This window comes from Entelurus aequoreus, linkage group LG01, assembly GCF_033978785.1.
Source record: "Entelurus aequoreus isolate RoL-2023_Sb linkage group LG01, RoL_Eaeq_v1.1, whole genome shotgun sequence".
Lineage (NCBI taxonomy): Eukaryota > Metazoa > Chordata > Actinopteri > Syngnathiformes > Syngnathidae > Entelurus > Entelurus aequoreus.
Genome location: NC_084731.1, coordinates 26,904,165 through 26,930,546, shown reverse-complemented (window position 1 = coordinate 26,930,546; position 26,382 = coordinate 26,904,165). Strand labels below are relative to the sequence as shown.

Below are 26,382 nucleotides of genomic sequence, written 5' to 3'. Positions count from 1 at the left end.
ACCCTTAAAACAAGTGAAACACTCTAACATAAAATCTGTTTAGTGAGAATAATTATCTAATCCGACAGAAAATAAGCAAGTATCACCCTTATTTGAGATATTTAATCTTACTTAGATTTCAGTTTTTGCGGTGCAGTTTCTTTCATTCAAAAATGTCCACTCATTTTTATACTTAACAAACTTATAACCTCTTCGGCCGTACGTTTGACACCCCTGTTTTATGTTATGCTTTATACAACCCATTGCATTACCAGGCATTGTGGAGTTCAAGAGGTTGTCTTCTCCTCCAGAGCTCAAGAAGACATCCAAAGAGTCCTGGTCAGAGATGTCAATCAGCTCCATTTGGTCCAGCAAGTCCACATTCACCTCCATAGATGAGATGCTGCCGATTGGAGCTTCAAAGAGAGCAGAAAATGAAAACATTTTAGGTACTAGGTGCATGTCTGTGGAAATGTGTGCGGAAATGCTGCCATTTCAGCTCACGTCTTGTGTAGTCTCTAATAGAAAGGTGGGCCGAGGACAGGTAGGCATCCACGTCATGCTGGAAGACTTCCTCAAAGAAACGCTGCCTCTCTTTGAGTTTAAGCTGATGGGCTGTGTCCACATCTGGGATCCTCTGGCCCCGTTCTGGCTCCGCTGAAGATATCAGACATGAAGGTTAATATAACTAGTCTTGTCGAATCTATGTTTAAAAGGAAGTTTATCCGTACAATCAATCAAGAGACAAAAGGAAGTTCGAGATTTCTCCAACATGGAATATTTCTGCGGCTTCCTGTCTAACAAATCTGACAGGTCTTCTTCCTGTCTTCAAGTCTAAATCTAAGAAAGTCCAGTTAAACATTGTTGAACTGTTCATTTACAATAAAGATGTAGTCTGTATATAACAATTAGTTTGACGTCTTCAGTGATGTCTCTGCACAATTTCTCCATGAGTTGAGTCCACTCATAACCTTGCAGCGTCTACGTCCTGTCACTTCAACTCTGCTCTGTTTGGAGTGACAGCATGATTCATTGGCACAGGTACTTCTTCCGTCAGGCAGGAAGGAAAATACTCAGATTTTTTTGTGCCTGACAGATTATTGAATCGATATTTTATGAAGCACAGAGAGACTTGTTATCAGTCCAAAAGCGTTGTTTTTGGTCCTGTCTTTTTCTGCAAGTTGAAGTTCCTTGGCTTGTGTGACCTTTGATTGATTGATTGAGACTTGTATTAGTAGATTGCACAGTACAGTACATATTCCGTACAATTGACCACTAAATGGTAACACCCGTATAAGTTTTTCAACTTGTTTAAGTCGGGGTCCACGTTAATCAATTCATGGTATAAATATATACTATCAGCATAATACAGTCATCACACAAGTTAATCATCAGAGTATATACATTGAATTATTTACATTATTTACAATTCGGGGGTAGGATGTGGAGGGGGCTGGTGCGGGGGGGTTAGGTTTGGTTGATTGACCTAATTAGTACTTCTTTGTTTACCCAAATGTTGTTACCCTCTGCTTGTTTTCATTGAATCTATAGTCCAAATCTTTGTTTTGAATGTGTTCAGTACCAGATCACATAATGCAATTATAATGGACAATCACCACAGAAACTGCAAGTATGCTGACTCTTCACCATATTTTTAAAGGACAGTTATAAAGTGTAAAATACATTTAGTGACACCTTAGGGAAGACCATAACACTTTTTTTACTCTTACCGTATTTTCCGGGGCCGTAGGGCGCACCGGATTATAAGGCGCACTGCTGATGAATGTTCTATTTTTTAATCTTTTTTCATATATAAAGGTGCACCGGATTATAGGGCGCATTAAAGGAGTCATGTTATTATTATTTTTTCTAAATAGAAAACAGTTCCTTGTTGTCTCAGTCGTCACGGACTACAAAGGCGGACGCGCGCAATTTTTCAGGATTTATGCAGATCCCAAATACAGATCAGCAGGTACCAGAAGGTAAGAAAAGTTGCTTTTGCATAATAATGCGAAACAAAACGTCAGATAATATGTCTTTCCTTATACACACACCATAATAATACTCTTATGTTGAAGCACATCAAGCGGTGCGTCTTCATGGCTTACCAAAGTCGTACTAAAACCTTTTGATAGATGTTTGAACATGATGAACGCCGTGTGTTTCAATGGAACATATAAAATGTTGGTGTTGTTTACTTGAGTCATATTGACATCATAGTGCAGTCTATACGTATCTCTTATGTTTGACTGCCATCTACTGGTCACACTTATCATTACACCATGTACCAAATAAAATTGCTTTGAGGTCAGTAAGAAAAAACTGAATTATTCCATACATTCGGCGCGCCGGGTTATAAATAAATAAATGATAAATGGGTTGTACTTGTATAGCGCTTTTCTACCTTCAAGGTACTCAAAGCGCTTTGACAGTATTTCCACATTTACCCATTCACACACACATTCACACACTGATGGCGGGAGCTGCCATGCAAGGCGCTAACCAGCAGCCATCAGAGGCAAAGGGTGAAGTGTCTTGCCCAAGGACACAACAGACGTGACTAGGAAGGTAGAAGGTGGGAATTGAACCCCAGTAACCAGCAACACTCCGATTGCTGGCACAGCCACTCTACCAACTTCGCCACGCCACGCCACGCCACGCACTGTCGAGTTTTGAGGGGGAAAAAAAGGTTTCAAGTGCGCCTTATAGTCCGGAAAATACGGTACTTGCATCGAGTAGGTCCAAGAATGAAAAGGTTTAGTATTACCCAGCAGGCACAAGACTTTAAAACAACATTGAGAACTCGTTGAATTAAGTCCTGACGTAGAGCAACTCAAACATAACGTTGAAACAACATGCTTTTTGACGACCTTTAATCAATGTTGGGTTCCGACGTTGATTTAACCTTTGAAATTTGGTCATTTTTCAACCATTATTCTACAACACAAATACAACGTTGAAACGACATGCTTTTTGACAACGTTTATTCACTTTCAGGTTCTGACTTTAACTTGGCCTTCGTAATGTTGTCATTTCCCAACCAACCACGTGGATCCAACGTTAGACATCAATGTTGTCTCAATTTACAAATACAACTATTTTGCAACAGTGTTTCAAAGTCAGTTTTAAAAAGGACTTGGATGTATAATCAATGTTGTATCAATGTCCTGTGCCTGCTGCTTTTGGTATTTTCAATTCTTGATAGGATAACCTGCAGGTCTATTTAGATTGTACATGTACAATGATACACGGCCCACTTTTCAACAAAGATGTTGAATACCCTCTCGTCTCAAAAGGTATGCAAGTATTTGCAAATGTTCTGCTTGTGTTAGGCATTCACCATTACAACAATGTTTGCACCAGTATCCTAAACAATTTTGTGCAAATGTGCATTCCTTAATGTGCTTAGCTGTGTCAAGTTTAAATGTTCCCCCTGTGTTTTAGTTGGTTTTCTCCCACAGTGCAAAACCAATGACGTTTAGGTTAAATGGTTGTTTGTCCATATGAACCCTGTGATTGACTGTTGACTACAACAAGACTACTGGGATAGGCTCCAGCTCACATGTGAACCTGCACAGTAGTGTGAATGAGTAAAAAAAAAAAATTTTTACGTATGAATGTTGTACAAGGTAACCCAAAAAAACTGAACCTTCAAATATTTGAATAAATCTGTTCATTTTAATTGTGCTTCATTTCTTTTTCAGGATATACGAGTTGTTGACTTTTACATGACATATTGGAACAACAGTCTTCCCCGACATAATTTGACCAACCAAGGAAAACTAATTTTGAATAGAGGCTTACATTATTTCTCTAACAAATCATATACTGTGGTGCAAGCAAATTTTCAGATAGTTTCGGTGCCGTCATGCTCCATCAATAAACTGTCAATACGTGGACCTTGGGGTGTTGTGTTTTCCCGGAATGCAAAGGAAAGTTGGCGTGGGCAAGGCATGAAGGTAAGGACATGTTTATTTTTACACTAACAAAAAGAACAAACGAAAAGCGCGCACTAGGCGGAAGTACAAAAACTTGGCTAATGAAACAAAAACTTGCACAAAGGCAAAAACTATAAACATGAGATATACAACACTTACTGTGGAATGAAAAACCGTGCAGGGAACAATGGCTTGGAATAAAAAGTAGCAGAGGTAGTAAGGATAATGTCACCGGGACGATCAACAGAAAAAGACGGGCTTAAATAACAGTGAGAGGTGCGTGACATGAGTACAGCTGAAAACTAATGGGTTGTCATGGAAACAAAAACAATGGAGCGTAAACAGAAACTAAAGAGTCCAAAAACCAAACATAACTAAACAAAACAAAACATGATCCAAAAGACATGATATAAACAAATTTTTTTTACTGGATTTGGGAAGTTTAGAAAGTATGGTACTGTGCAATATCTTGATTTTAAAATACCAAAGAGGAAGGTGTTTGAGTAATTAACAATTTTGAGCGACATATGCAAGTTTGCCTCGAATGCTGCAGAGCCTATTTGGAAAGAACATGACTTTAATGCACAACGACCAAGATAACTGCAAGATTAATCGTACACAGACTAAAGTTGGAGGTCAAAAAATGTATTGAAATGTGTTGGACTTTTTAATCAGAATCAGAATAGTTTTATTGCCATTGTTTGAGAACAGGTTCACAAACTAGGAATTTTTCTTGGCGCAATCGTGCAACATAAAACACATATAACACATATTTGGTAATAAAAAGAGCTGTACCTGAGCAAATACGCAGTTAATAAAATTTTTAGGGGTTCTTATTTCAGGGGTTTGTAGATCGCACATACTGTAAACGTAGACATTTTTTTTGTCAGTGTATGTGTTTCATATGATCGGAGAGGCTAAACTAAACCCTTCATGTTTATCCATACAATACATAAACAGTTTGTCATTGATGATTTTAGAATGATGAGCTTAATTAGATAAAGGGGAAATATGGTGTCGGACGGACATAAGTTATATAGAGTGTCTGCTCAGCAGCATGCTCCAAATAATGTGTTCATCTTTAAGTGTGTATCCTGGAGTTTTAAAGCTCAGTTAGCCCTGATTGATTGCATCATTGATTGCCCCTACTTAAATGATGTAGCCCATACAGAACTAAAGGTTAGCTACAGATGCATATCCTAGGATTGATTTTGCTTCCTTATTCCAGGTCTTTTTCCCTACTGAAGCACCATGATCGATGTGGTTTTCCCTTGCCTCAAACAACCTCGGTGACCTTAGATAAGAGCTGTTCACATGGGAAAGTCATCTGTTTTTAGAAACGCCGCAATGCTCCCAAATAATGTGACTACGTTCAAGAGAGATGGATGAACCACGACAGGCTATGTCTTTGGTTTTTCTGTCAGTCTTTTACTTAACAAAGACTCCTTCTTGTTGTCCGTATTTGTTTTTGTTTCCATCTTGCTCCTGTCAACAGTTTTCTTAGAGCGTCCTTTCTTTATTCCTCCCCTGTTGGGAGTTAAGAAAGAAAAAGGTCATAGACGAGGGCTCAGGACCAGCTGGAAATGCGGAGTGACAGGAACAAGCAGAAAAACAGAGGTACAGGAACAGTGTGCGGCCGGACGTGCCTGCGTGACATTCTGTCTTCCCACAGAAGGACTGACATCCACTCTGAAGTCTATTCAGAGATGCATAAAAGCACAGCTCTGAGGGAAAGGGGGCTGACCCGTACTGCTTAGACATGATCCAAGTTACAGGAAACCACTTAGGGTGTAGTGGAGCGTAAATACATCTAACCTCTTAAGACTTTTGTTTGACTTTCACAGTAGATACTTGCAGATTCTAAACCGTTCTGTTTGCTCTTGAGTAGAGGCACATGATGAAGCATCACCATGACAGTCCAAACAATGCATCATGTTCACTTGATGACAAAAACTTCATTCATTGCCTTCTTAATAATTACATATGTGAGTGTAAACAGTGAGGTCACTCCACAATGTGCCTCGACCATTTTCAAGGACGGGACCCTGAAGCCGCTGTGCCAACTGCACAAACAGCAGAGGCAACGCATTGATCCGGAGGCTAAATGTAGGGATGTTAGGCCTCACTGTCGCCCACAGGCTGCCATTAACTCATCTCTGTGTCAAATGAATAAGTGAGCTCACAGATTGACTCCCCTGTGACAAGGAGAAGGAAGGTCAGGCTGGAAAACTGCCTGCCCAGATGATCGACTTGCTTTAGACCCCAGAAGCAGAGAAGCTTCACTCTCTCTGTAAACTTGAGACAGGCAGCCACATGTGAAACGTTCTATCCTGTTAAGCCCTTGAATGCTGAGACAAAAGACATCAGGGTTTTTCATATGAGATCGTCCTAATACAAATAGATCGAGTCAAATAGTTACACGGCTTTGTACAAACTGTCATTCCTAGGATAATCAGTGCTACAGCAATTACTGTGGTGTTTGTGATTGAAGCAAATAAATATGTCAATAACGGCTAACATATAGACCAGACCTGGGCATTCTGCGGCCCGCGGGCCACATCCGGCCCTATGTGCGTCCCTTTCCAGCCCGCGTGAGGCCAATCATAAATTACAAAATAAATTTTAAAAAGTATCTATGTCGAGTGTGCAATACAACGGTGCTGCTTTTGTTTTGAAAAGCGTTATTTGTATTACTTCCGTGAGGACGTATGCGCGTGCGTGATTGTGAGTGAATGTGAACAGCTGCAATCACAAATTACAAAATAAAGTTGAAAAAACATCTATGTCGTGCGCGCAATACAACTGTGCTGCTTTTATTTTGAAAAGTGTTATTTATGGGCGTATGTCCGTGTGTAACCTATGAGTGAAGGTGCACAGCGACAAGTGATGCACGGTTTACACCCGAGACGCTAAAAAGAGAAAAGTTGATGAGGAATGCCGTGTTTTCCACAAGACATGGACTGCCAAGCAACGTTCCCTCTAAGGTGCGCGCCTGCGCAATTGCGCACTGCTCAAGCGTCCTCTGCGCACAGCAAATATATGCCGCACACCAAATCAAACCCATCTGAATTCTAAACAAAATAAACACATTTATTCTGTGTAATTTTGCAATGCAACTCTGAGTGACAGTGACAACAAGCGGCCCTAACGGTGTTCGTCAACACCGTTCAATTATTGTAACGTCTATCGAGATGCTTCGAGGCCAGAAATTATATCGATCATTTTATTGAGCAAAACTGTTTATATTCGGCCATAACCACACCAAAAACATGAGTAAAACACTTCTATCTCGAAAAACTAGTCATTTTCTGCCGTACAAACCAGGCCAAAACCAACTTGTCATCTGTCACCAATACGCATACCTCTAAACCACTGGTGCGTTTATGGCCACACAAAAAGTCGGACAACTAAAAAAAAACACCACACAAAGTTACACTATGACTCCTCAGTCTTACATGTGCTTATTTTACTGTCATTTATTATTAATGTTAATTTATTTATATTAATCATGGAATGCTGTTACTACAGAAAGTTACAGGAATGCACACTTCATCCTATGCTTACATTTCATTGTGCAACATGAGGAGGTTTAAGGGGAACTAAATGTGATCTCTGAAAGGGGTACAAATGATTTCCAAAGAAGTGCTTTTGGTATAAAGTTAAGTTAGGTGAAATGAAAGTATTATTATTATTATTAATTATTATTATTATTATTTATCTTACGGTATATATCAAAAATAATATTGAGCAAAATTTAATTGAAATATTGTCGATGTGGCCCTCCAGCAGTGCTCGGGTTGCTCATGCGGCCCCCGGTAAAAATTAATTGCCCATCCCTGCTATAGAAGTACTTTACTTTTCTCCATTCAAAGCACATTCAACACAATAGCACAACGTGGGTTAATGGAATGGTGCAGGAACTCGAATACAGCATGCCATGAATAAAAAGGTAATTTGATACTGTCAATGTTAGCCAGTAATTAGCAACGTTTACATGCCTGTACAGAGACAGGTAAAGTGAAGTAACCATGCATTAGTAAAACAGGTTCTCTTGCTATTTTTACCACAAGAAACCGTGTGTACTTTCCTGTGCAGCAGCAGTGGGATGTAACAACTGCTCATTAGTGGTGCTGTCTCCTTGCAAAGGCGGTAAAAAATCCTCAGTGGTCATGAGGAGTGGAAGAGCAACACCTTGGTTTAGTTAGTGCCGTCACTAACGGCTGATTTTTCTAAAGACTGATCTTTCGACAATTTTTTAGAATAATCGACTAATCCAAACTACGAACAAAAAAAATATTTTGAATGCACTACCTACATTCCGCTGAAAGCAAGCAGGCACACAGCTGTACTGCTCATGTAACGGTTACACTTGCGTGGGTTAACAACATTACTGCCAGAGTCCGAGTAGCCTTTTTAACATCCAAAGGAGGGGTGGGAATCTATATTGCAGTAGCCTACATATTGCAGGATTTTATTTAAAATATACCACAACATTATTTGGCATAAACATCAAATAGAACCATTTCTAAACAGAATACTTGTTACAAAGGCTGCTCTTCTGGCTGCTGACATATACAGTAACATATTAAATTATTTCAGGTTTTAAAGATCGGATGCGATCCTGTGTACTGTAGTTGCTTTGTGTAGTTGTATCATTCTCTCTCTAGATCAATGGTTCTTAACCTTTTTGGAGGTACCGAACCCCACCAGTTTCATATGCGCATTCACCGAACCCTTCTTTAGTGAAAAATAAAATGTTTTTTCAATTCAAGAAAAAGTTATATGTTTTTTTACTCGTGCACAAAATTAACTGTGCATGAATATCACCTTGTTCAAAGAACAAAACCAACACCGTGCATGAACTCACAACAAATTACACACCTTACACACATTACCATGAATTGATTAACGTGGACCCCGACTTAAACAAGTTGAAAAATGTATTCGGGTGTTACCATTTAGTGGTCAATTGTACGGAATATGTACTGTACTGTTTCATATAATGTATTCTCTTCCTTTGCAATCTACTAGTAAAAGTTTCAATCGATCAATCAAAAAACCTGCAAATCAGACGGAAAATTAGAGGGAACATTGTTTGGGGGTATCCATAATACGCTGATAGGGAGAAGTTTTTATTTACACAATAAGTCGGATGTCTCTTTACCACCATCAGACGAGGGCATGGCAGTGCTGACGGCGAGACACAGCTGGCAGGTGATTAGATTTCACAGGTGGTACGTGTTAATCTAATCATCTGTTGTCTTTAACAGTAAGCGGCCGGGAGCAGGAGGGGTGAGAGGATACGGACGTGGCTGAAAAGTCGCTCAAAACATAGGTTTTGTTAAAAACCTATGTTTATTAAAACCTCGTTAAAACCTGCACGCTTGGCTCCTGTGCCGTGTCTGACGCAACTTCCACACATTCGTCATGGATATTTCCCATGTATCTTTTTCCCCTGCTTGTAGAGTTTCTCTCTTTATTTTCTCGTTCTCTTCTCCCTCTCTCTTCTTTTGCGGCTTGTAGCTTTGTAGCTAAGCTACCTGCTACACGGGTCTAAAAATAGCTAAGCTACGGAAATCGCTACCTGTTTAAAAAGTAGCGAAACTACTGCCAAGCTACTGGGGAATGTAGTTAAGCTACGTAGCTTTGCTACATGTAGCGAGCTACTGCCCAACGCTGCTGTGTGTTTAGCTCAGCTTCTGGAGTGTGCAACTACTTGGGTAAGCTAACTATGAATACTTGGCAAAAAATAAAAAAATGAGTTTAATTTCACATGGACAGATTGTTTTTCCTGGGACATAAAAAATTTAAAAATGAAAACGTTTGAATGTTTATCAGCTGAGTTACGTTTTGCGGCTCTATACTATTTTTCTTTGGTGCAGTCGGCAGCAAAATGTTTCGGTAACACTTTAGTATGGGGAACATATTCTAAGTAACAAAGACTTAATGTAGAGTTATTTGGACACTAGGGGAACATATAAGGGTTAGTTGGTGCTAGAGTTACTAATAAGCAATACTTCTGAGGTTATTGAGGGAAGACTCTTAGTTAATGGCTTACTGGTTGTTTAATAAGTCCATGCAGAATAAGGCATTTATAAGTACTTAATAATGACTAAGAGCCAATATGTTACTAATTTGCATGTTAATAAGCAACTAATTAATGGTGAATATGCTCCCCATACTAAAGTGTTACCAATGTTTCTTTTGATAGTAAAGGTTGCAGACCCCTGCTCTATAACAACACACACACAACTATTCTTTTGGGCAATACAGCTAATGGATCTGGTGGCTCCTTTCCAGGATAAAGTACAGTATCTGTCAAGTAAGGACACAGATTTTCATTCAATAGCATGGGAAAGTGTGTCCAAACCTTTGATGGGTGCTGTTTATTCCAGAATCATGCAGCACAGTTTGTCAGCCAAACAATCGTGCCACTGTTAACCATGTATTTCCCTTCATCACGTCCACGCTAACAATAGGACTGTTTGTAGGTCAGTGTCTGGCCCCACTGCCCCTCTATAAGCCACAGGATTTATCTGCTGACACATCTTGTTGTTAGCTGTGTTTACAAATCCCTTTATCCAGATAGATTTGTTAATTTAGGTACACCAGAATATAGGGATAGTATTTCTGTCAGCAAACATCGGTTCCCCAATGGCCCAATACAGTGGCACCTGATTGATTGAGACTTTTATTAGTAGGTTGCACAGTGAAGTACATATTCCGTACAATTGACCACTAAATGGTAACACCCGAATAAGTTTTTCAACTTGTTTATGTCGGGGTCCACTTAAATTAATTCATGATACAGATATATACTATCATATATACTATCATCATAATACAGGCATCACATAAGATAATCACATTGAATTATTTACATTATTTACAATCAGGGGTGTGGGGGGGGGGGGGGGTATGGACATCAAGTAGTGGACATAGAGAGAGAGAGAGAGAGAGAGAGAGAGAGAGAGAGAGAGAGAGAGAGAGAGAGAGAGAGAGAGAGATCAGAAGGCATAACAAAAAGAAAAAGTATCTGCATTTGATTGTTTACATTTGATTATTAGCAATCCGGGGAGGGTGTTAGTTTAGGGTTGTAGCTGCCTGGAGGTGAACTTTTATTGCGGTTTTGAAGGAGGATAGAGATGCCCTTTCTTTTATACCTGTTGGGAGCGCATTCCACATTGATGTGGCATAGAAAGAGAATGTAAGTAGAACCTTTGTTAGTTCGGAATCTGGGTTTAACGTGGTTAGTGGAGCTCCCCCTGGTGTTGTGGTTATGGCGGTCATTTACGTTAAGGAAGTAGTTTGACATGTACTTCGGTATCAGGGAGGTGTAGCGGATTTTATAGACTAGGCTCAGTGCAAGTTGTTTAACTCTGTCCTCCACCTTGAGCCAGCCCACTTTAGAGAAGTGGGTAGGAGTGAGGTGGGATCTGGGGTGGAGGTCTAGAAGTAACCTGACTAGCTTGTTCTGAGATGTTTGGAGTTTAGATTTGAGGGTTTTGGAGGTGCTAGGGTACCAGGAAGTGCATGCGTAATCGAAAAAGGGTTGAACGAGAGTTCCCGCCAGAATCCTCAAGGTGCTTTTGTTGACCAGAGAGGAAATTCTGTAGAGAAATCTCGTTCGTTTCGGTTAACCTTTTTGATTACCTTGGTTGCCATTTTATCACAGGAAAGGTTAGTTAGCCTCTAGAATGGAACCTAGGTAGGTGACCTCATCTTTCCTGGTGATAATAATGTCACCTACTTTTATGGTGAAGTCATTGACTTTCTTAAGTTTGATGTGGGACCCAAACAGGATGGATTCTGTTTTACCCATGTGTATGGATAGCTTGTTGTCAGCGAGCCAGGTGCAAGTTCTACAGAGCTCAGCACTGAGGATTTTCTCCACCTGTGACTTGTCCTTGCCGGATACCAGCAAGGCAGAGTCATCCGCAAACAAAAACAATTCACAGTCGCATGCCGATGACATGTCGTTTATGTATATTAGGAACAGTAAAGGTCCCAATATACTGCCTTGGGGGACTCCACAGCTCACCGAGAGGGGGGGGGGGGGGGGGGACACAGTGCCGTTCACCTCTACCACCTGCTCCCTCCCCTCCAAGTAAGATTGCATCCAGCTCCATGAGGTTTTGTAAAATCCGATTGCTCTGAGCTTATCCAACAGTATAGCGTGGTTAACGGTGTCAAAGGCCTTCTGAAGGTCCAGCATGACCATGCCGCAGTATTTGCCCGCGTCCACCTCATGTTTGATGTGGTCGGTCAGATAGAGAAGGCATGTGTCAGTGGAGTGGTTAGTTCTGAAGCCGGATTGGAATTTGTACATGAGTTTATTAGTGGCAAGGTAACTATCGACCTGTTCATAAACTATTTTCTCCATTACTTTCGAAACGGAACTGAGAATAGAAACAGGTCGGTAGTTGCCAGGTTCCAATGTGCTTCCTTTTTTAAAGAGGGGAGTTACTCTTGCTATCTTAAAATCTTTTGGTACTTGGTCTTGTGTAATTGATAGGTTTATTATGTGCGTGATGATCGGGGCAATGATGGAGGCAGAGTCCCTGAGGAATCTGGAGGGAATATTATCAAGGCCGGTGGCCTTGTTAGGGTGGAGCGCGCTCAATTTTTTAAACACCTCATCAGCTGTGACCATTTGTAATTTGAAATCATCGTTGGATACTCCTAGCTTTCTGTAGAAGGCTTTAATGTGTTCTACACCAAAGCGACCAGAGTGGTGGGACAGCTTGTTGACAAGAGTTGCGGCTATGCTGGTGAAAAAGATGTTAAGTCTGCTAGCTACCTCCATTTTGTCTGTAATGAGGGAGACCCTCCTTGATGCTGATGTTGGTGAGTCTTGTTTTAAGTTTCTGGCTGCAACCAGGAAGCTGGTTGTTGAGAATTTTCCAGAGCTCACGTGGCTTATTTGTGTTTTCCTCTATTTTGTCGTTAATGTAATTTTTTTTTAAGGATTTAGTCAGGTTGGTTGACTTATTTCTTAATTTATTGCATTGCTTTTTGAGAGTTGAAAGGAGTAATTTGAGGTTGATATTATTGGGTTGTTTATCTACTTCTGTTCTACATTTTTGGTATTCAGAGTATTTCCTGTCTCTGTCTTTTATGGCAGCTAATAGGTCCGGATTTATCCATGGTTCCGAGCGGGCTTTGATCCTGACTGTTTTCACGGGAGCCATGTCATTTAGTATCTTTAGGAACGCCGTTTTGAAGCGATCCCAAGCAACATCGACCAGGTTGCTCGCGAGCACAGGGGACCAGTCCCACTCATCTAATTTTAAATTGAAATTGTCATTGGAGTATTTTTTGAGGGATCTGGATTGGGCTGTTATGTGGCCATTGGCTTTAGGTTTGGCTATTTTACGGGTGCAGAAGGTTAGATAGTGGTTGCTAAAACCACCATGATCATGACCCCACTATTTTTTATTTTAGGCCGGTCTGAAGTGAGAATGAGATCTATGGTTGATTGGGTGGAATCACACACCCTTGTGGGTAGCGCTATTAGCTGGGAAAGACCGTGCAGATTACAAAACTTGCTGAAGGATCTGAAGACAGGCGCATCTTTGCGTTGAATATCTGTGTTCAGATCCCCAGTTATAATTTTCTCCATGTTGTCTGTCCCTGCCAAGCATTCTTCCAAAGCCCCATAGAAATCACTCTGATTAGGGGGTCTATAAACAGTCCCTATTAGTACCGGCTTAGCGTTTTTAAATTTGATTTCCGCCCACACAGATTCCAGGTCATTGTGGTTAAGATCAGTGCAAGTTATGTATTTAATATCCTGGTGAATATACATACAAACGCCCCCACCGTGTTTATTCCTATCCTTTCTGATAACCAAAAAGTTTTGTATTTCTATCTCTGAGTCAGAAATATTTTGATCAAATTTGGTTTCAGAGAAACACAAGATTTTTACCTTCGTGTTGAGGAACATTTCTCTGATTTGGTCAAGTTTGGCTCCAGAGAGGCTGTTCACATTAAGGTGGATGATGTGTAGTCCACTGGAACCAAAAAGAGCATCAGAGTCCGCTGTGTTGTGGTACTGACCAGAAAAATTGTTGGTTATTATTGCTGTTGAAGTTGAAGAGCAAGGAGAGACAGGAGAGAGAGAGAGAGAGAGAGGCATATTGATCGTCCTCCAGGTGAAGGGGGAGTGAGAGGGAGGGGGAGGGGCGGAGTTGGAGAGCGGGAGAGGGGGAGGCCAGGTAGGGTTGCTGGGGGTGGGGTTGGGTTTCCTTTTGGCGGGCTTTTTTGAAGACAAAGAGAAAGAGAATAACGATAATGTTTGTGTAAAGGCGCCTCTAAATCCTGTGTATGCCGCGTCCTTGACCGTCTGGGACCGGGGAGAGGCCGCATGGACCCCCGCCATCTCGTGCAGTTCCCCGCAATCACTGATGTCTGGGTCGCCGTCCACCGCAGCCGCCGCGTCGTTCACCGCCGCTGAGTCGCTGCCTTCTCCGATGACCGGGTCGTCCTCCACCGCCGCCGCCGAGCCTCCGACCGTGTCGATGAACGGGGCGAAGTCCTCCGCCGAGCCGCCGATCGCTGGAGCACAGGTGAGCTTGAGCTGAGATGAGCCGGTAGCCGAGTTAGCTTCGATGGCGACGCTAGCAGTAGTACCTCAGGGTACAAGTTTAATTTGTTCTTTCGACACGTCTATGGATATGGATGTTCTCATTCATCCATGTCAATGTAATCTCAGGGCATTCAGTCAAATTCAACTGAACTGTTTGGTTTGTCTTAGAAGACGTTTCGCCTCACATCCAAGTAGGCTTCATCAGTTCACGCTCATAGACTTAGAATGGTCAAATCTAGTCCTAGTCTAGTCTTGTACTTCCTATACCTCGTAGTTTTTGTATACCGAAAAACTTGTGAACTAGGCAGAGGTACCACCGTACATGCAAATATACTGTATTCTATCTATCTACCTAGATAGATAGATAGATAGATAGATAGATAGATAGATAGATAGATAGATAGATAGATAGATAGATAGATAGATAGATAGATAGATAGATAGATAGATAGATAGATAGATAGATAGATAGATAGATAGAGCTCCACGAACAAGCTTCAGAAGTCTTTTGTCCCCTTGGCCATAAGACTGTACAACACCACATGGGAAAAGCACACAGTGACTCATTTTCTCAGTTGTATTCTTTATTTCTTATTAGTTTTTATTTTTTCTACTCTACTTCTAAACTGCACTGCTCTCCTAAGAGTCAGTCTCGATAGTTGGTGATTGTAATGTCTGCATCCTGTTGTCTGGACACTTAATGCTTTATCCTTGAACCAAATTGCAAATATATTCTGTTGGTTGTGTACATTTATTTCCATATCCACACTCAATTGCACAGGTCAAATTTGTAATTTAATTATTATGTCTTGTATACTGCTGCTGGATGCCTTATCTACCGTATAGAGAGGTACGTAGATAGATACGGCATAGATACGGTAGATAAGGCATCCAGCAGCAATATACAAGACATCATTAAATTACAAATTTGACCTGTGCAATTGAGTGTGGATATGGAAATAAATGTACACAACCTACAGTTACACACATACATACATACACACATACATACAGTCGTGGTCAAAAGTTTTGGTTACATGTCTTTTGGCAAGTTTCACTGCAATAAGGCGCTTCTTAGTAGCCATCCACAAGCTTCTGGCAAGCTTCTGGTTGAATTGTTGACCACTCCTCTTAACAAAATTGGTGCAGTTCAGCTAAATGTGTTGGTTTTCTGACATTGACTTGTTTCTTCAGCATTGTCCACACGTTTAAGTTTCTAAAACCTTAATTCTAGCCTGATTTAAGCCATTCCTTTACCATAAAAAATTCATAAAAGAACCGAACTTCATGAATGTTTTTTGTGACCAAGAAGTATGTGCTCCAATCATTCTATCACAAAAAAATAAGAGTTGTAGAAATTATTGGAAACTCAAGACCGCCATGACATTGTGTTCTTTACAAGTGTATGTAAACTTTTAATTGTGACCGTAATATATACATATATATATATATATATATATACATATATACATATATATATATATATATATATATATATATATATATATATATATATATATATATATATATATATATATATATATATATATATATATATATATATATATATATATATATTTATCCATCCATCCATCCATCCATTTTCTACCGCTTATTCCCTTCGGGGTCGCGGGGGGCGCTGGAGCCTATCTCAGCTACAATCGGGCGGAAGGCGGGGTACACCCTGGAAATATATATATATATATATATATATATACACACACACACACACACACACACATACATACATACATACATACATACATACATATATATATCCATCCATCCATCCATCCATTTTCTACCGCTTATTCCCTTCGGGGTCGCGGGGGGCGCTGGAGCCTATCTCAGCTACAATCGGGCGGAAGGCGGGGTACACCCTGGAAATATATATATATATATATATATATATATATATATATATATATATATATATATATATATATATATATATATATATATATATATATATATATATATATACACACACACACACACACACATACATACATACATACATATATATATCCATCCATCCATTCATTACCGCTTATTCCCTTCGGGGTCGCGGGGGGCGCTGGAGCCTATCTCAGCTACAATCGGGCGGAAGGCGAGGTACACCCTGGACAAGTCACCACTTCATCGTAGAGCCAACACAGATAGACAGACAACATTCACACTCACATATATATATATATATATATATATATATATATATATATATATATATATATATATATATATATATATATATATATATATATACATACATACACTACACTTGTGTATATACACACACACACACACACACATACATACATACATACATACATACATACATACATACATACATACATACATACATACATACATACATACATACATACATACATACATACATACATACATACATACATACATACATACATATATATATATATATATATATATATATATATATATATATATCCATCCATCCATCCATCCAATTTCTACCGCTTATTCCCTTCGGGGTCGCGGGGGTGCTGGAGCCTATCTCAGCTACAATCGGGCGGAAGGCGGGGTACACCCTGGACAAGTCGCCACCTCATCGCAGGGCCAACACAGATAAACAGACAACATTCACACTCACATTCACACACTAGGGTCAATTTAGTGTATATGTATATATATATATATATATATATATATATATATATATATATATATATATATATATATATATATATATATATATATATATATATATATATATACACACACACACACATACACGTATAAACACACACACACACACACGCACACACACACACATGGTCAAAACCCAACCTCCGGGCTGATGATGTTAGGTTGTCCTGAAGAATTTGGAGGTTATCCTCCTTTTTCATTGTCCCATTTATTCTCTGTAAAGCACCAGTTTCATTAACAAAACAGGCCCAGAGCATAATACTACCACCACCATGCTTGACGGTAGGTTTGGTGTTCCTGTTCTTAAATTTAACTTATCTGAACAATATCCAGTGTTGTGGTTACAAAACCACTTTATTATGAAGCTGGCTGTGGTGCGTTCTTTCTGACGTCACTCCCTGTGTGGAACGCGGTCTTTCTGGCGTCACTTCCTCTCCGAACTCAGTTTGTAAACGATCAATGAGTCCATACAAAGCTAAGAGCCGGAGATTCAAGAAATACACGGCGCACTTACCAGTGAAAAAAATTATCCAAGGAGGGGAACCTTAAACGATGATATAGTGTGGCCGAAACGGGGCTTAGGCTGAATACTTATTTGTTTAAGGGGTTATCCGGCTTAGTGTAGACATAGCCTTACTGATGAGTGATTTTCAACTCAAGTCGGTGAAGACGGCACCAGTGACTATAAAGGTGGTTTTGGGCAGCATCTTTATGAAATCTCCTGGAATAATAAGGTTTGTCACCACTGAATGGAAGTTCAAATCCATTGTGCTGGTGGATAAGTAGAAATGAATCAGCTCAAGTAGACCAGACGGTAAACATGAAGACACCAAGAATACGAACGTCTGCTAAAACCAATCCTTACCCCCTGACATCATACCATAAATCAGGGGTCACCAACCTTTTTGAAACCAAGAGCTACTTCTAGGGTACTGATTAATGCGAAGGGCTACCATTTTGATACACACTTAAATAAATTGCCAGAAATAGCCAATTTGCTCAATTTACCTTTAACTCTATGTTATTGTTAATAATTAATGATATTTACACTTAATTGAACGGTTTAAAAGAGGAGAAAACACGAAAAAAATGACAATTAAATTTTGAAACATAGTTTATCTTCAATTTCGAATTTTTAAAATTCTAAATTCAACCGAAAAAAAGAAGACAAAAACTTAAAAAAATAATTTATAGAACATCATTAGTAATTTTTCCTGATTAAGATTAATTTTAGAATTTTGATGACATGTTTTAAATAGGTTAAAATCCAATCTACACTTTGTAAGAATATATAACAAATTGGACCAAGCTATATTTCTAACAAAGACAAATCATTATTTCTTCTAGATTTTCCAGAACAAAAATTTTAAAATAAATTCAAAAGACTTTGAAACAAGATTGAAATTTGATTCTACAGATTTTCTAGATTTGCTAGAATACTTTTTTTGAATTTTAATCATAATAAGTTTGAAGAAATATTTCACAAATATTCTTCGTCGAAAAAACAGAAGCCAAAATGAAGAATTAAATTACAATTTATTTATTATTCTTTACAATAAAAAAAATACATTTACTTGAACATTGATTTAAATTGTCAGGAAAGAAGAGGAAGGAATTTAAAAGGTAAAAAGGTATATGTGTTTAAAAATCCTAAAATCATTTTTAAGGTTGTATTTTTTCTCTAAATTTGTCTTTCTGAAAGTTATAAGAAGCAAAGTAAAACAATTAATGAATTTATTTAAACAAGTGAAGACCAAGTCTTTAAAATATTTTCTTGGATTTTCAAATTCTATTTGAGTTTTGTCTCTCTTAGAATTACAAATGTCGGGCAAAGCGAGACCAGATTGCTAGTAAATAAATAAAATTTAAAAAATAGAGGCAGCTCACTGGTAAGTGCTGCTATTTGAGCTATTTTTAGAACAGGCCGGCGGGCTACCTGGTGCCCGCGGGCACCGCGTTGGTGACCCCTGCCATAAATCATGCTTACAACAGCTGGTGAGAGAGCTTTACGCCAACGTGCCGCTCTATGGCGAGTTCCCACAGTAATCAAGACATACAGCAGTCGGGACTTGAGGAGCGACAGATGGCTGACGGCTTCCCTGGAGTCACAGCCTGATCCTTTTTAGTCCGGTGTAATCGCTCCCTGATCTCACCGCTCACTCTCAGGTGTTTGAGAAACAAAACCTGCACTCTGATGGCACCTCATCTTATTAGAAATAAGAGGTCCTTGTTTGGAGTGGAGATTCATGGCTGTGTGTGAACTAGGGTTGTACGGTATACCGGTATTAGTATAGTACCGCGATACTAATGAATCATATTCGGTATTATACCGCCTCTGAAAAGTACCGGGCCCCCACGCCCCCGTTGTCGTCACGTCGTGTCATTGCTGGTTTACGAGCAGACGAGCATGTTCGGCGGCACACAATCACGAAGTACTTACAAGCAGACACAGTCTGTAGACAGAAAAGGGAGAACGGAAGCGTTTTGGCTTAAAAACTAACGATAAAGGTGAAGTTATAACACTGAAACGCCCACCGGAAGAGGTGCTTTAAGACATGGCTAGCTAGCTAGTGGCCAGCGTCCATTCGCAGTCGGCAGTGTTTTAGCTACTTCTAAATCACTAATCCTGGCCTCCATGGCGACAAATAAAGTACATTTTTTTACAAGTATCATCCCTGCAGGACGAGGAATAGCTAAACATGCTTCACTACACACCGTAGCTCACTGGCGTCAAAATGTAAACAAACGCCATTGGGGGCTCTACACCTGACATGCACTGTAATGATACCAAGTACAGGAACGTATCTAGTCAATACTACTATGATTACGTTGATATTTTTTGGCATCACAACATCTTTCGTTTGTTTTGTTTTTGTATTATGTTTATAACAGTGGTTCTTAACCTTGTTGAAGGTACCGAACCCCACCAGTTTCATATGCGCATTCACCGAACTCTTCTTTAGTGAAAAATACAATTATTAATTTTTTCAAATTCATGACAAAGTTACATTTTTTTTTTACTGGTGCACAACATGAACCGTGCATGAACATCACCTTTTTCAAAGAACAAAACAAAGTGCATGAACTCACAACACATTACACACCTGCAAATCAGATGGAAAAGTAGAGGGAACATTGTTTGGTGGTATCCATAATACGCCGATAGGGAGAAGTTTTTATTTACACGATGAGTCGGGTGTGTCTTGACCTCCGCGGTGGAGGCTCCGCCGAACCCCTGAGGCCGACTCACCTAACCTCTATAATTCGATCGAACCCAGGTTAATAACCACTGGTTTATAAACTCAGGAAATATGTCCCTGGACACATGAGGACTTTGGATATGACCAATGTAGGATCCTGTAACTACTTGGTATCGGATTGATACCCAAATTTGTGGTATCATCCAAAACTAATGTAAAGCACCCAAACAACAGAAGAATAAGTGATTATTACATTTTAACAGAAGTGTAGCTAGAACATGTTAAGAGAGAAAGTAAGCAGATATTAACAGTAAATGAACAAGTAGATTTAAAATTCATTTTCTACCGCTTGTCCTTAGTCATTTTGACAAAATACGTCAGCAGACTAATTAGGAGCCTGTGTTTGCTTACTTACTACTAAAAGTCAAGTTGTCTTGTATGTTCACTATTTTATTTAAGGACAAACTTGCAATAAGAAACATATGTTTAATGTACCATAAGATTTGTTGTTAAAATAAAGCCAATAATGCAATTTTTTGTGGTCCCCTTTATTTAGAAAAGTATCGAAAAGTACCGAAAAGTATCAAAGTAATTTTGGTACCGGTACCAAAATATTGGTATCAGGACAACACTAATGTGAACGTGTTTGGAGTGGGGGGCGACTGCATTCTTCTTGTACTTGCACAAGTAAGTATGACCTATTCAGATGGAATTAGTGAACATTACTCAGACTGATGAGTCAACATTCCTGTCTGATTCTGGCTGTGAGTGCAGTCGCTTCAAGAAGCGTCAACACAGCTGCGACTGTTCAACGCAGCAGATGAGCTGTCACGCTGCCTCACATAATATCCATCAGACCTTAAAAAAAAAATTAAAAAACGTACACACACACATACTGCATATAGCTCTAAATAATGTAGATGATGTACCAGACTTTTTAAGTTGTCGTCACTCAAGTTGAACTCTGGTGTCTTACATATGCAAAATTTGTAGACCGGTGGTTCTCAAACTTTTTTCACCAAGTACACACTAAAAAATGCTGGGTTATTTTGATAACCCAATTTATGAGTTGCCAGTGTTGGGTTACATTTTGGAGTTATTTTTATGAAGAGCAATCCATTTTTTGGGTTGAAAGGGTATTGTTTTAACTCAGTTTCTGGGTTTTCAAAATGATGAACCATTTTTGGGTTGTTTTAGGGTAAAAGGCTTTTTTTATTAAAAAGTTACTTTTATCTTGAAGGGAATTTTATTATGGATTAATCTCATTAACATTATTTACAATCACCCGACATTGAGTTTGCATAACTCAACTTTTGGGTTAAACAGATCAACGCAATAGTTTGGTGGGGAATAACCCAACACTAAGTTATCATAACTCAACTTTTTGGTTAAATAATTCAACGCAAACGTTGGGTTGAAAAAATGAACCCAAAATGTTGAGTTAAAAGAACTCAAATAAGGGGTTCGTTCTTTTATGAACCAGCAGTTGGGTTAAGATTGGGTTGTTTTTTTTAACCCAAATTTTTTTTGTGTGTATACACAAAAAAATACTGGGTAATTTTAATAACCCAATTATGAGTTGCAAGTGTTGGGTTACATTTTTTAGTTCTTTTTATGAAGAGCAATTCAACCCAATAGTTTGGTGGGGAATAAACCAACATTCATTTATCAACTTTTTGGTTAAATAATTCAACGGAAAAGTTGGGTTGAAAGAATTAACCCAAAATTTTGAGTTAAAATAACTCAAATAAGGGGTTCGTCCTTTTCGGAGCCGTTGGGTTAAAACTGGGTTATTTTTTTAATCCAACATTTTTTTAGTGTGTATACACAAAAAAAATACTGGGTTATTTTAATAACCCAATTTCTGAGTTGCAAGTGTTGGGTTAAAATTTTGAGTTCTTTTCATTTAGAGCAATCCATTTTTTGGGTTATAAGGGTACTATTTTAACTCAAATTCTGGGTTTTCAAAACTATGAACAATTATTGGGTTGTTTTTCAATGAGTAACACATTTTTGGCTGAAAGGCTTTTTATTTTTATTAAAAAGGTACTTTTTTCTTGAGGGGAATTGTATTAAGGATTAATCTCATTAACATTATTTACAATCACCCGGCATTGAGATAGCATAACTCAACTTTTGGGTTAAATAATTCAACCCAACAGTTTGGTGGGGAATAATCCAACATTAAGTTATCACCTTTTTGGTTAAATAATTAAACGCAAAAGTTGGGTTGAAAAAATTAACCCAAAATGTTGAGTTAAAATAACTCAAATAAGGGGTTCGTCCTTTTCTGAGCCGTTGGGTTGAAATTTGATTTTTTTTTTAACCCAACATTTTTTAGTGTGGACACACACAAAAATACTGGGTTATTTTAATAACCCAATTTCTGAGTTGCAAGTGTTGGGTTAAATTTTTGAGTTCTTTTTATGAAGAGCAATCCATTTTTTGGGTTATAAGGGTATTATTTTAACTCAATTTCTGGGTTTTCAAAACTATGAACGATTATTGGGTTGTTTTTCAATTAGTAACGCATTTTTGGCTAAAAGGCTTTTCTTTTTTATTAAAAAAGGTACTTTTTGCTTGAGGGGAATTGTATTAAGGATTAATCTCATTAACATTATTTACAATCACCCGGCATTGAGATAGCATAACTCAACTTTTGGGTTAAACAATTCAACCCAACAGTTTGGTGGGGAATAATCCAACATTAATTTATCAACTTTTTGATTAAATAATTAAATGCAAAAGTTGGGTTGAAAAAATTAAGCCAAAATGTTGAGTTAAAATAACTCAAATAAGGGGTTTGTCCTTTTCTGAGCCGTTGGGTTAAAATTGGGTTATTTTTTAACCCAACATTTTTTAGTGTGTACCACCTCAGAAAACACTTGGCTCTCCAAGTACAACCATAAAGACCAACATTAAAAGCAGTATTGTAGTAGTCCTAGGTATTCATTAAAAACAAGGCAGCAGTTGTAACATTACACATAGTTGAAACAGTAACACTGTGTTTGAATATAGGAAATAAAACCGTTAACAATATTAACTGAAGTGATTCTTTGGCGTACCACTAGATAGAGCCCGCGTACCACTAGTGGTACCCATACTACAGTTTGAGAATATGTGTTGCAGACACAAATTAAACATGAGTCTGTTTGCTAAAGCCTGGAAGGCTAAAAGAATGACTTACAGGGACGGCGTTTGTTGTGAAGGTTGCCTGACGAGGAGCTCTTGTTGTCCATGTTGATGTCCTGTTAGCCCCGTGAGAGTTCTGTAGAGAGACTGTCAATCATCTCACACCTTCTCTGCATCCCACAGGAATTGATGCCGACTCCCACGCCAACACCGCTTTTTCCCCCGCTTTCCCCTCAGCGGACTGTGCGCCTCTCGGATGATAAAGCAAACAAGTTTGAGGCTTTGTGGAGTCGACCGGCTGACCAATGGACATGCAGGGAGGAGGAGCTGAGGGAGTGAGGAAGAGAGAGAGAGAGAGAAAGGAAAGGATTGAGGAAGAGGATTTTAGTGGAAAATGCTAAGGGGATGCTTGGTCAGTGTGTGTTTTAATTAGAGATGTCTGATAATGGCTTTTTTGCCGATATCCGATATTGTCCAACTCTTAATTACCGATTCCGATATCAACCGATACCGATATATACAGTCGTGGAATTAACACATTATGCCTAATTTTGTTGTGATGCCCCGCTGGATGCATTAAACAATGTAACAAGGTCTTCCAAAATAAATCAACTCAAATTATGGAAAAAAGTGCCAACATGGCACTGCCATATTTATTATTGAAGTCACAAAGTGCATTATTTTTTTTAACATGCCTCAAAACAGCAGCTTGGAATTTGGGACATGCTCTCCCTGAGAGAGCATGAGGAGGTTGAGGTGGGCGGGGTTGGGGGGGTTGAGATGGGGGTGGGGTATCGGGGGTGTATATTGTAGCATCCCGGAAGAGTTAGGGCTGCAAGGGGTTCTGGGTATTTGTTCTGTTGTGTTTATGTTGTGTTACGGTGCGGATGTTCTCCCGAAATGTGTTTGTCATTCTTGTTTGGTGTGGGTTCACAGTGTGGCGCATATTTGAAACAGTGTTAAAGTTGTTTATACGGTCACCCTCAGTGTGACCTGTATGGCTGTTGATCAAGTATGCTTGGCATTCACTTGTGTGTGTGTGTGTGAAAAGCCGCAGATATTATGTGATTGGGCCGGCACGCAAAGGCAGTGCCTTTAAGGTTTATTGGCGCTCTGTACTTCCCCCTACGTCCGTGCACACAGCGGCGTTTTAAAAAGTCATACATTTTGCTTTTTGAAACCGATACCGATAATTTCCGATATTACATTTTAAAGCATTTATCGGCCGATAATATCAGCAGTCCGATATTATCGGACATCCCTAATTTTCATTTCATATTTCATATAACAAAAAACAGCAGGAACATAAAAATGGATCAAAAAACAGAAGTTGCTATTTAAAAGATAATTATGTTTTTATTAGATTTTTTTTTCATCCGATTAATCACACTTGGATTAACACAAATTGTATTACCATATTTTTCAGACTATACGCACTTAAAATCCTTTCATTTTCTGAAAACTCGACAGCTAGCCGTATACCCCGGTGCACCTAATGTACGGAATAATTTTGGTCGTGCTTACCGACCTTGAAGCTATTTTATTTGGTACATGGTGAAATGATAAGTGTGACCAGTAGATGGCAGTCACACATAAGAGATACGTGTAGACTGCAATATGATGGCAGTCACACATAAAATATGACTCTAAACAACACCAACATTTTATATTTTCCATTGAAAATATAGAACATTACACACGGCGCTCAAAAATCTATCAAAATGTTTCAGTACAACTTTGGTAAACTATGAAGCCGCACCGCTTGATGGATTGTGTTAGGTCTTGGCAAGAATGAGGACTCAGTTCCAGACGGAGGACGATTGATGCAGGCTTTTATTCTGCTGTTTTCTAAGAACTCTCGTCAGACGGAGTGAATAAACAAATGGCTACAAACTCTATACTTGATACACTAGAATAAAAAAAAGAAACGTAGCGCAGGACGTAAAACAATAAACGGAAAATCACTCCATAACAAAATTTACACTGATCTAATAACAAAAACAACAATCTATGATTAGCTACACAAAAGAAAAATCGCTCACGAAGAGGAAGAGACAAAAAGCTATAAACCGAAACTACTCTATAAGTAAAATCTACAAATTAAAGAGCTCCAAGAGGAGGGGAAAAAGAAGGCAGAGCACTATTAAATTAGCTAAAAAAAAAACTGACCAAAAAACTTTGGCAAATCAATATCACTCTTCTTCAGAGGGTACATAGAAATCAAGGAATAAGGCGAGGCAATACTTAACAACTTGGACGAGACTGTGGAAGACGGCTGGCGGTACACGACAAGACGATATACTCTGGCAACAAGACCGGGGAAGACGAGGACTATATACACATGAGGGAGGGTGACACAGGTGGGCACAATCAGGCAATCAGGACAGACATCAGACCAGTGACACAGGAGGAAGGGCAAGTGGCCTGAAACGAGAGGAGGATTAGATTTTCAATATAAAAGAGGAAGTTTGCCAGACAACCCCAAAACAGGACTTCCCTCACCGCGGTGTGACTCATTGTACTGTGCTTCAACATACGAGTAGTATTATGGTGTGTGCATAATGTAAGACATTTATCACCCCTATATTAGCGTCCCTTCACTGGCTCCCTGTGTGTTACAGAATCAACTTTAAACTCCTTTTATTTGTTTTTAAATGTCTAAACAACCTTGCGCCAACATATCTCTCCGACCTCCTTCAGCCTTACTGCCCCAACCGATCCCTAAGATCAGCCGATCAGCTGCTGCTGACGGTCCCTGACACAAGGCTGAAGTTTAGAGGTGACAGAGCTTTCGCCGCTGCTGCTCCCAAGCTCTGGAACGACCTACCTCTGAGTGTTAGACAAGCCTCCTCTCTTC

The 26,382-nt window shown here is 39.2% G+C and overlaps 1 protein-coding gene across 1 annotated transcript in view; it reads right to left on the bottom strand.

The window, feature by feature from the left end:
- LOC133650015 (dysbindin-like) overlaps positions 1-25,807 on the bottom strand; it is a 32,620-nt gene extending 6,813 nt beyond the window's left edge. Inside the window, exons 1-4 of the mRNA XM_062046765.1 lie at positions 25,775-25,807; positions 23,581-23,852; positions 484-636; positions 252-395 (exon numbers count right to left, since the gene is read on the bottom strand). Of these exons, the coding sequence (XP_061902749.1) occupies positions 252-395; positions 484-636; positions 23,581-23,632 (349 nt within the window). The 5' untranslated portion in view covers positions 23,633-23,852; positions 25,775-25,807. The remainder of the gene's footprint in view (positions 1-251; positions 396-483; positions 637-23,580; positions 23,853-25,774) is intronic.
- Between the last annotated feature and the right edge of the window lie 575 nt (positions 25,808-26,382).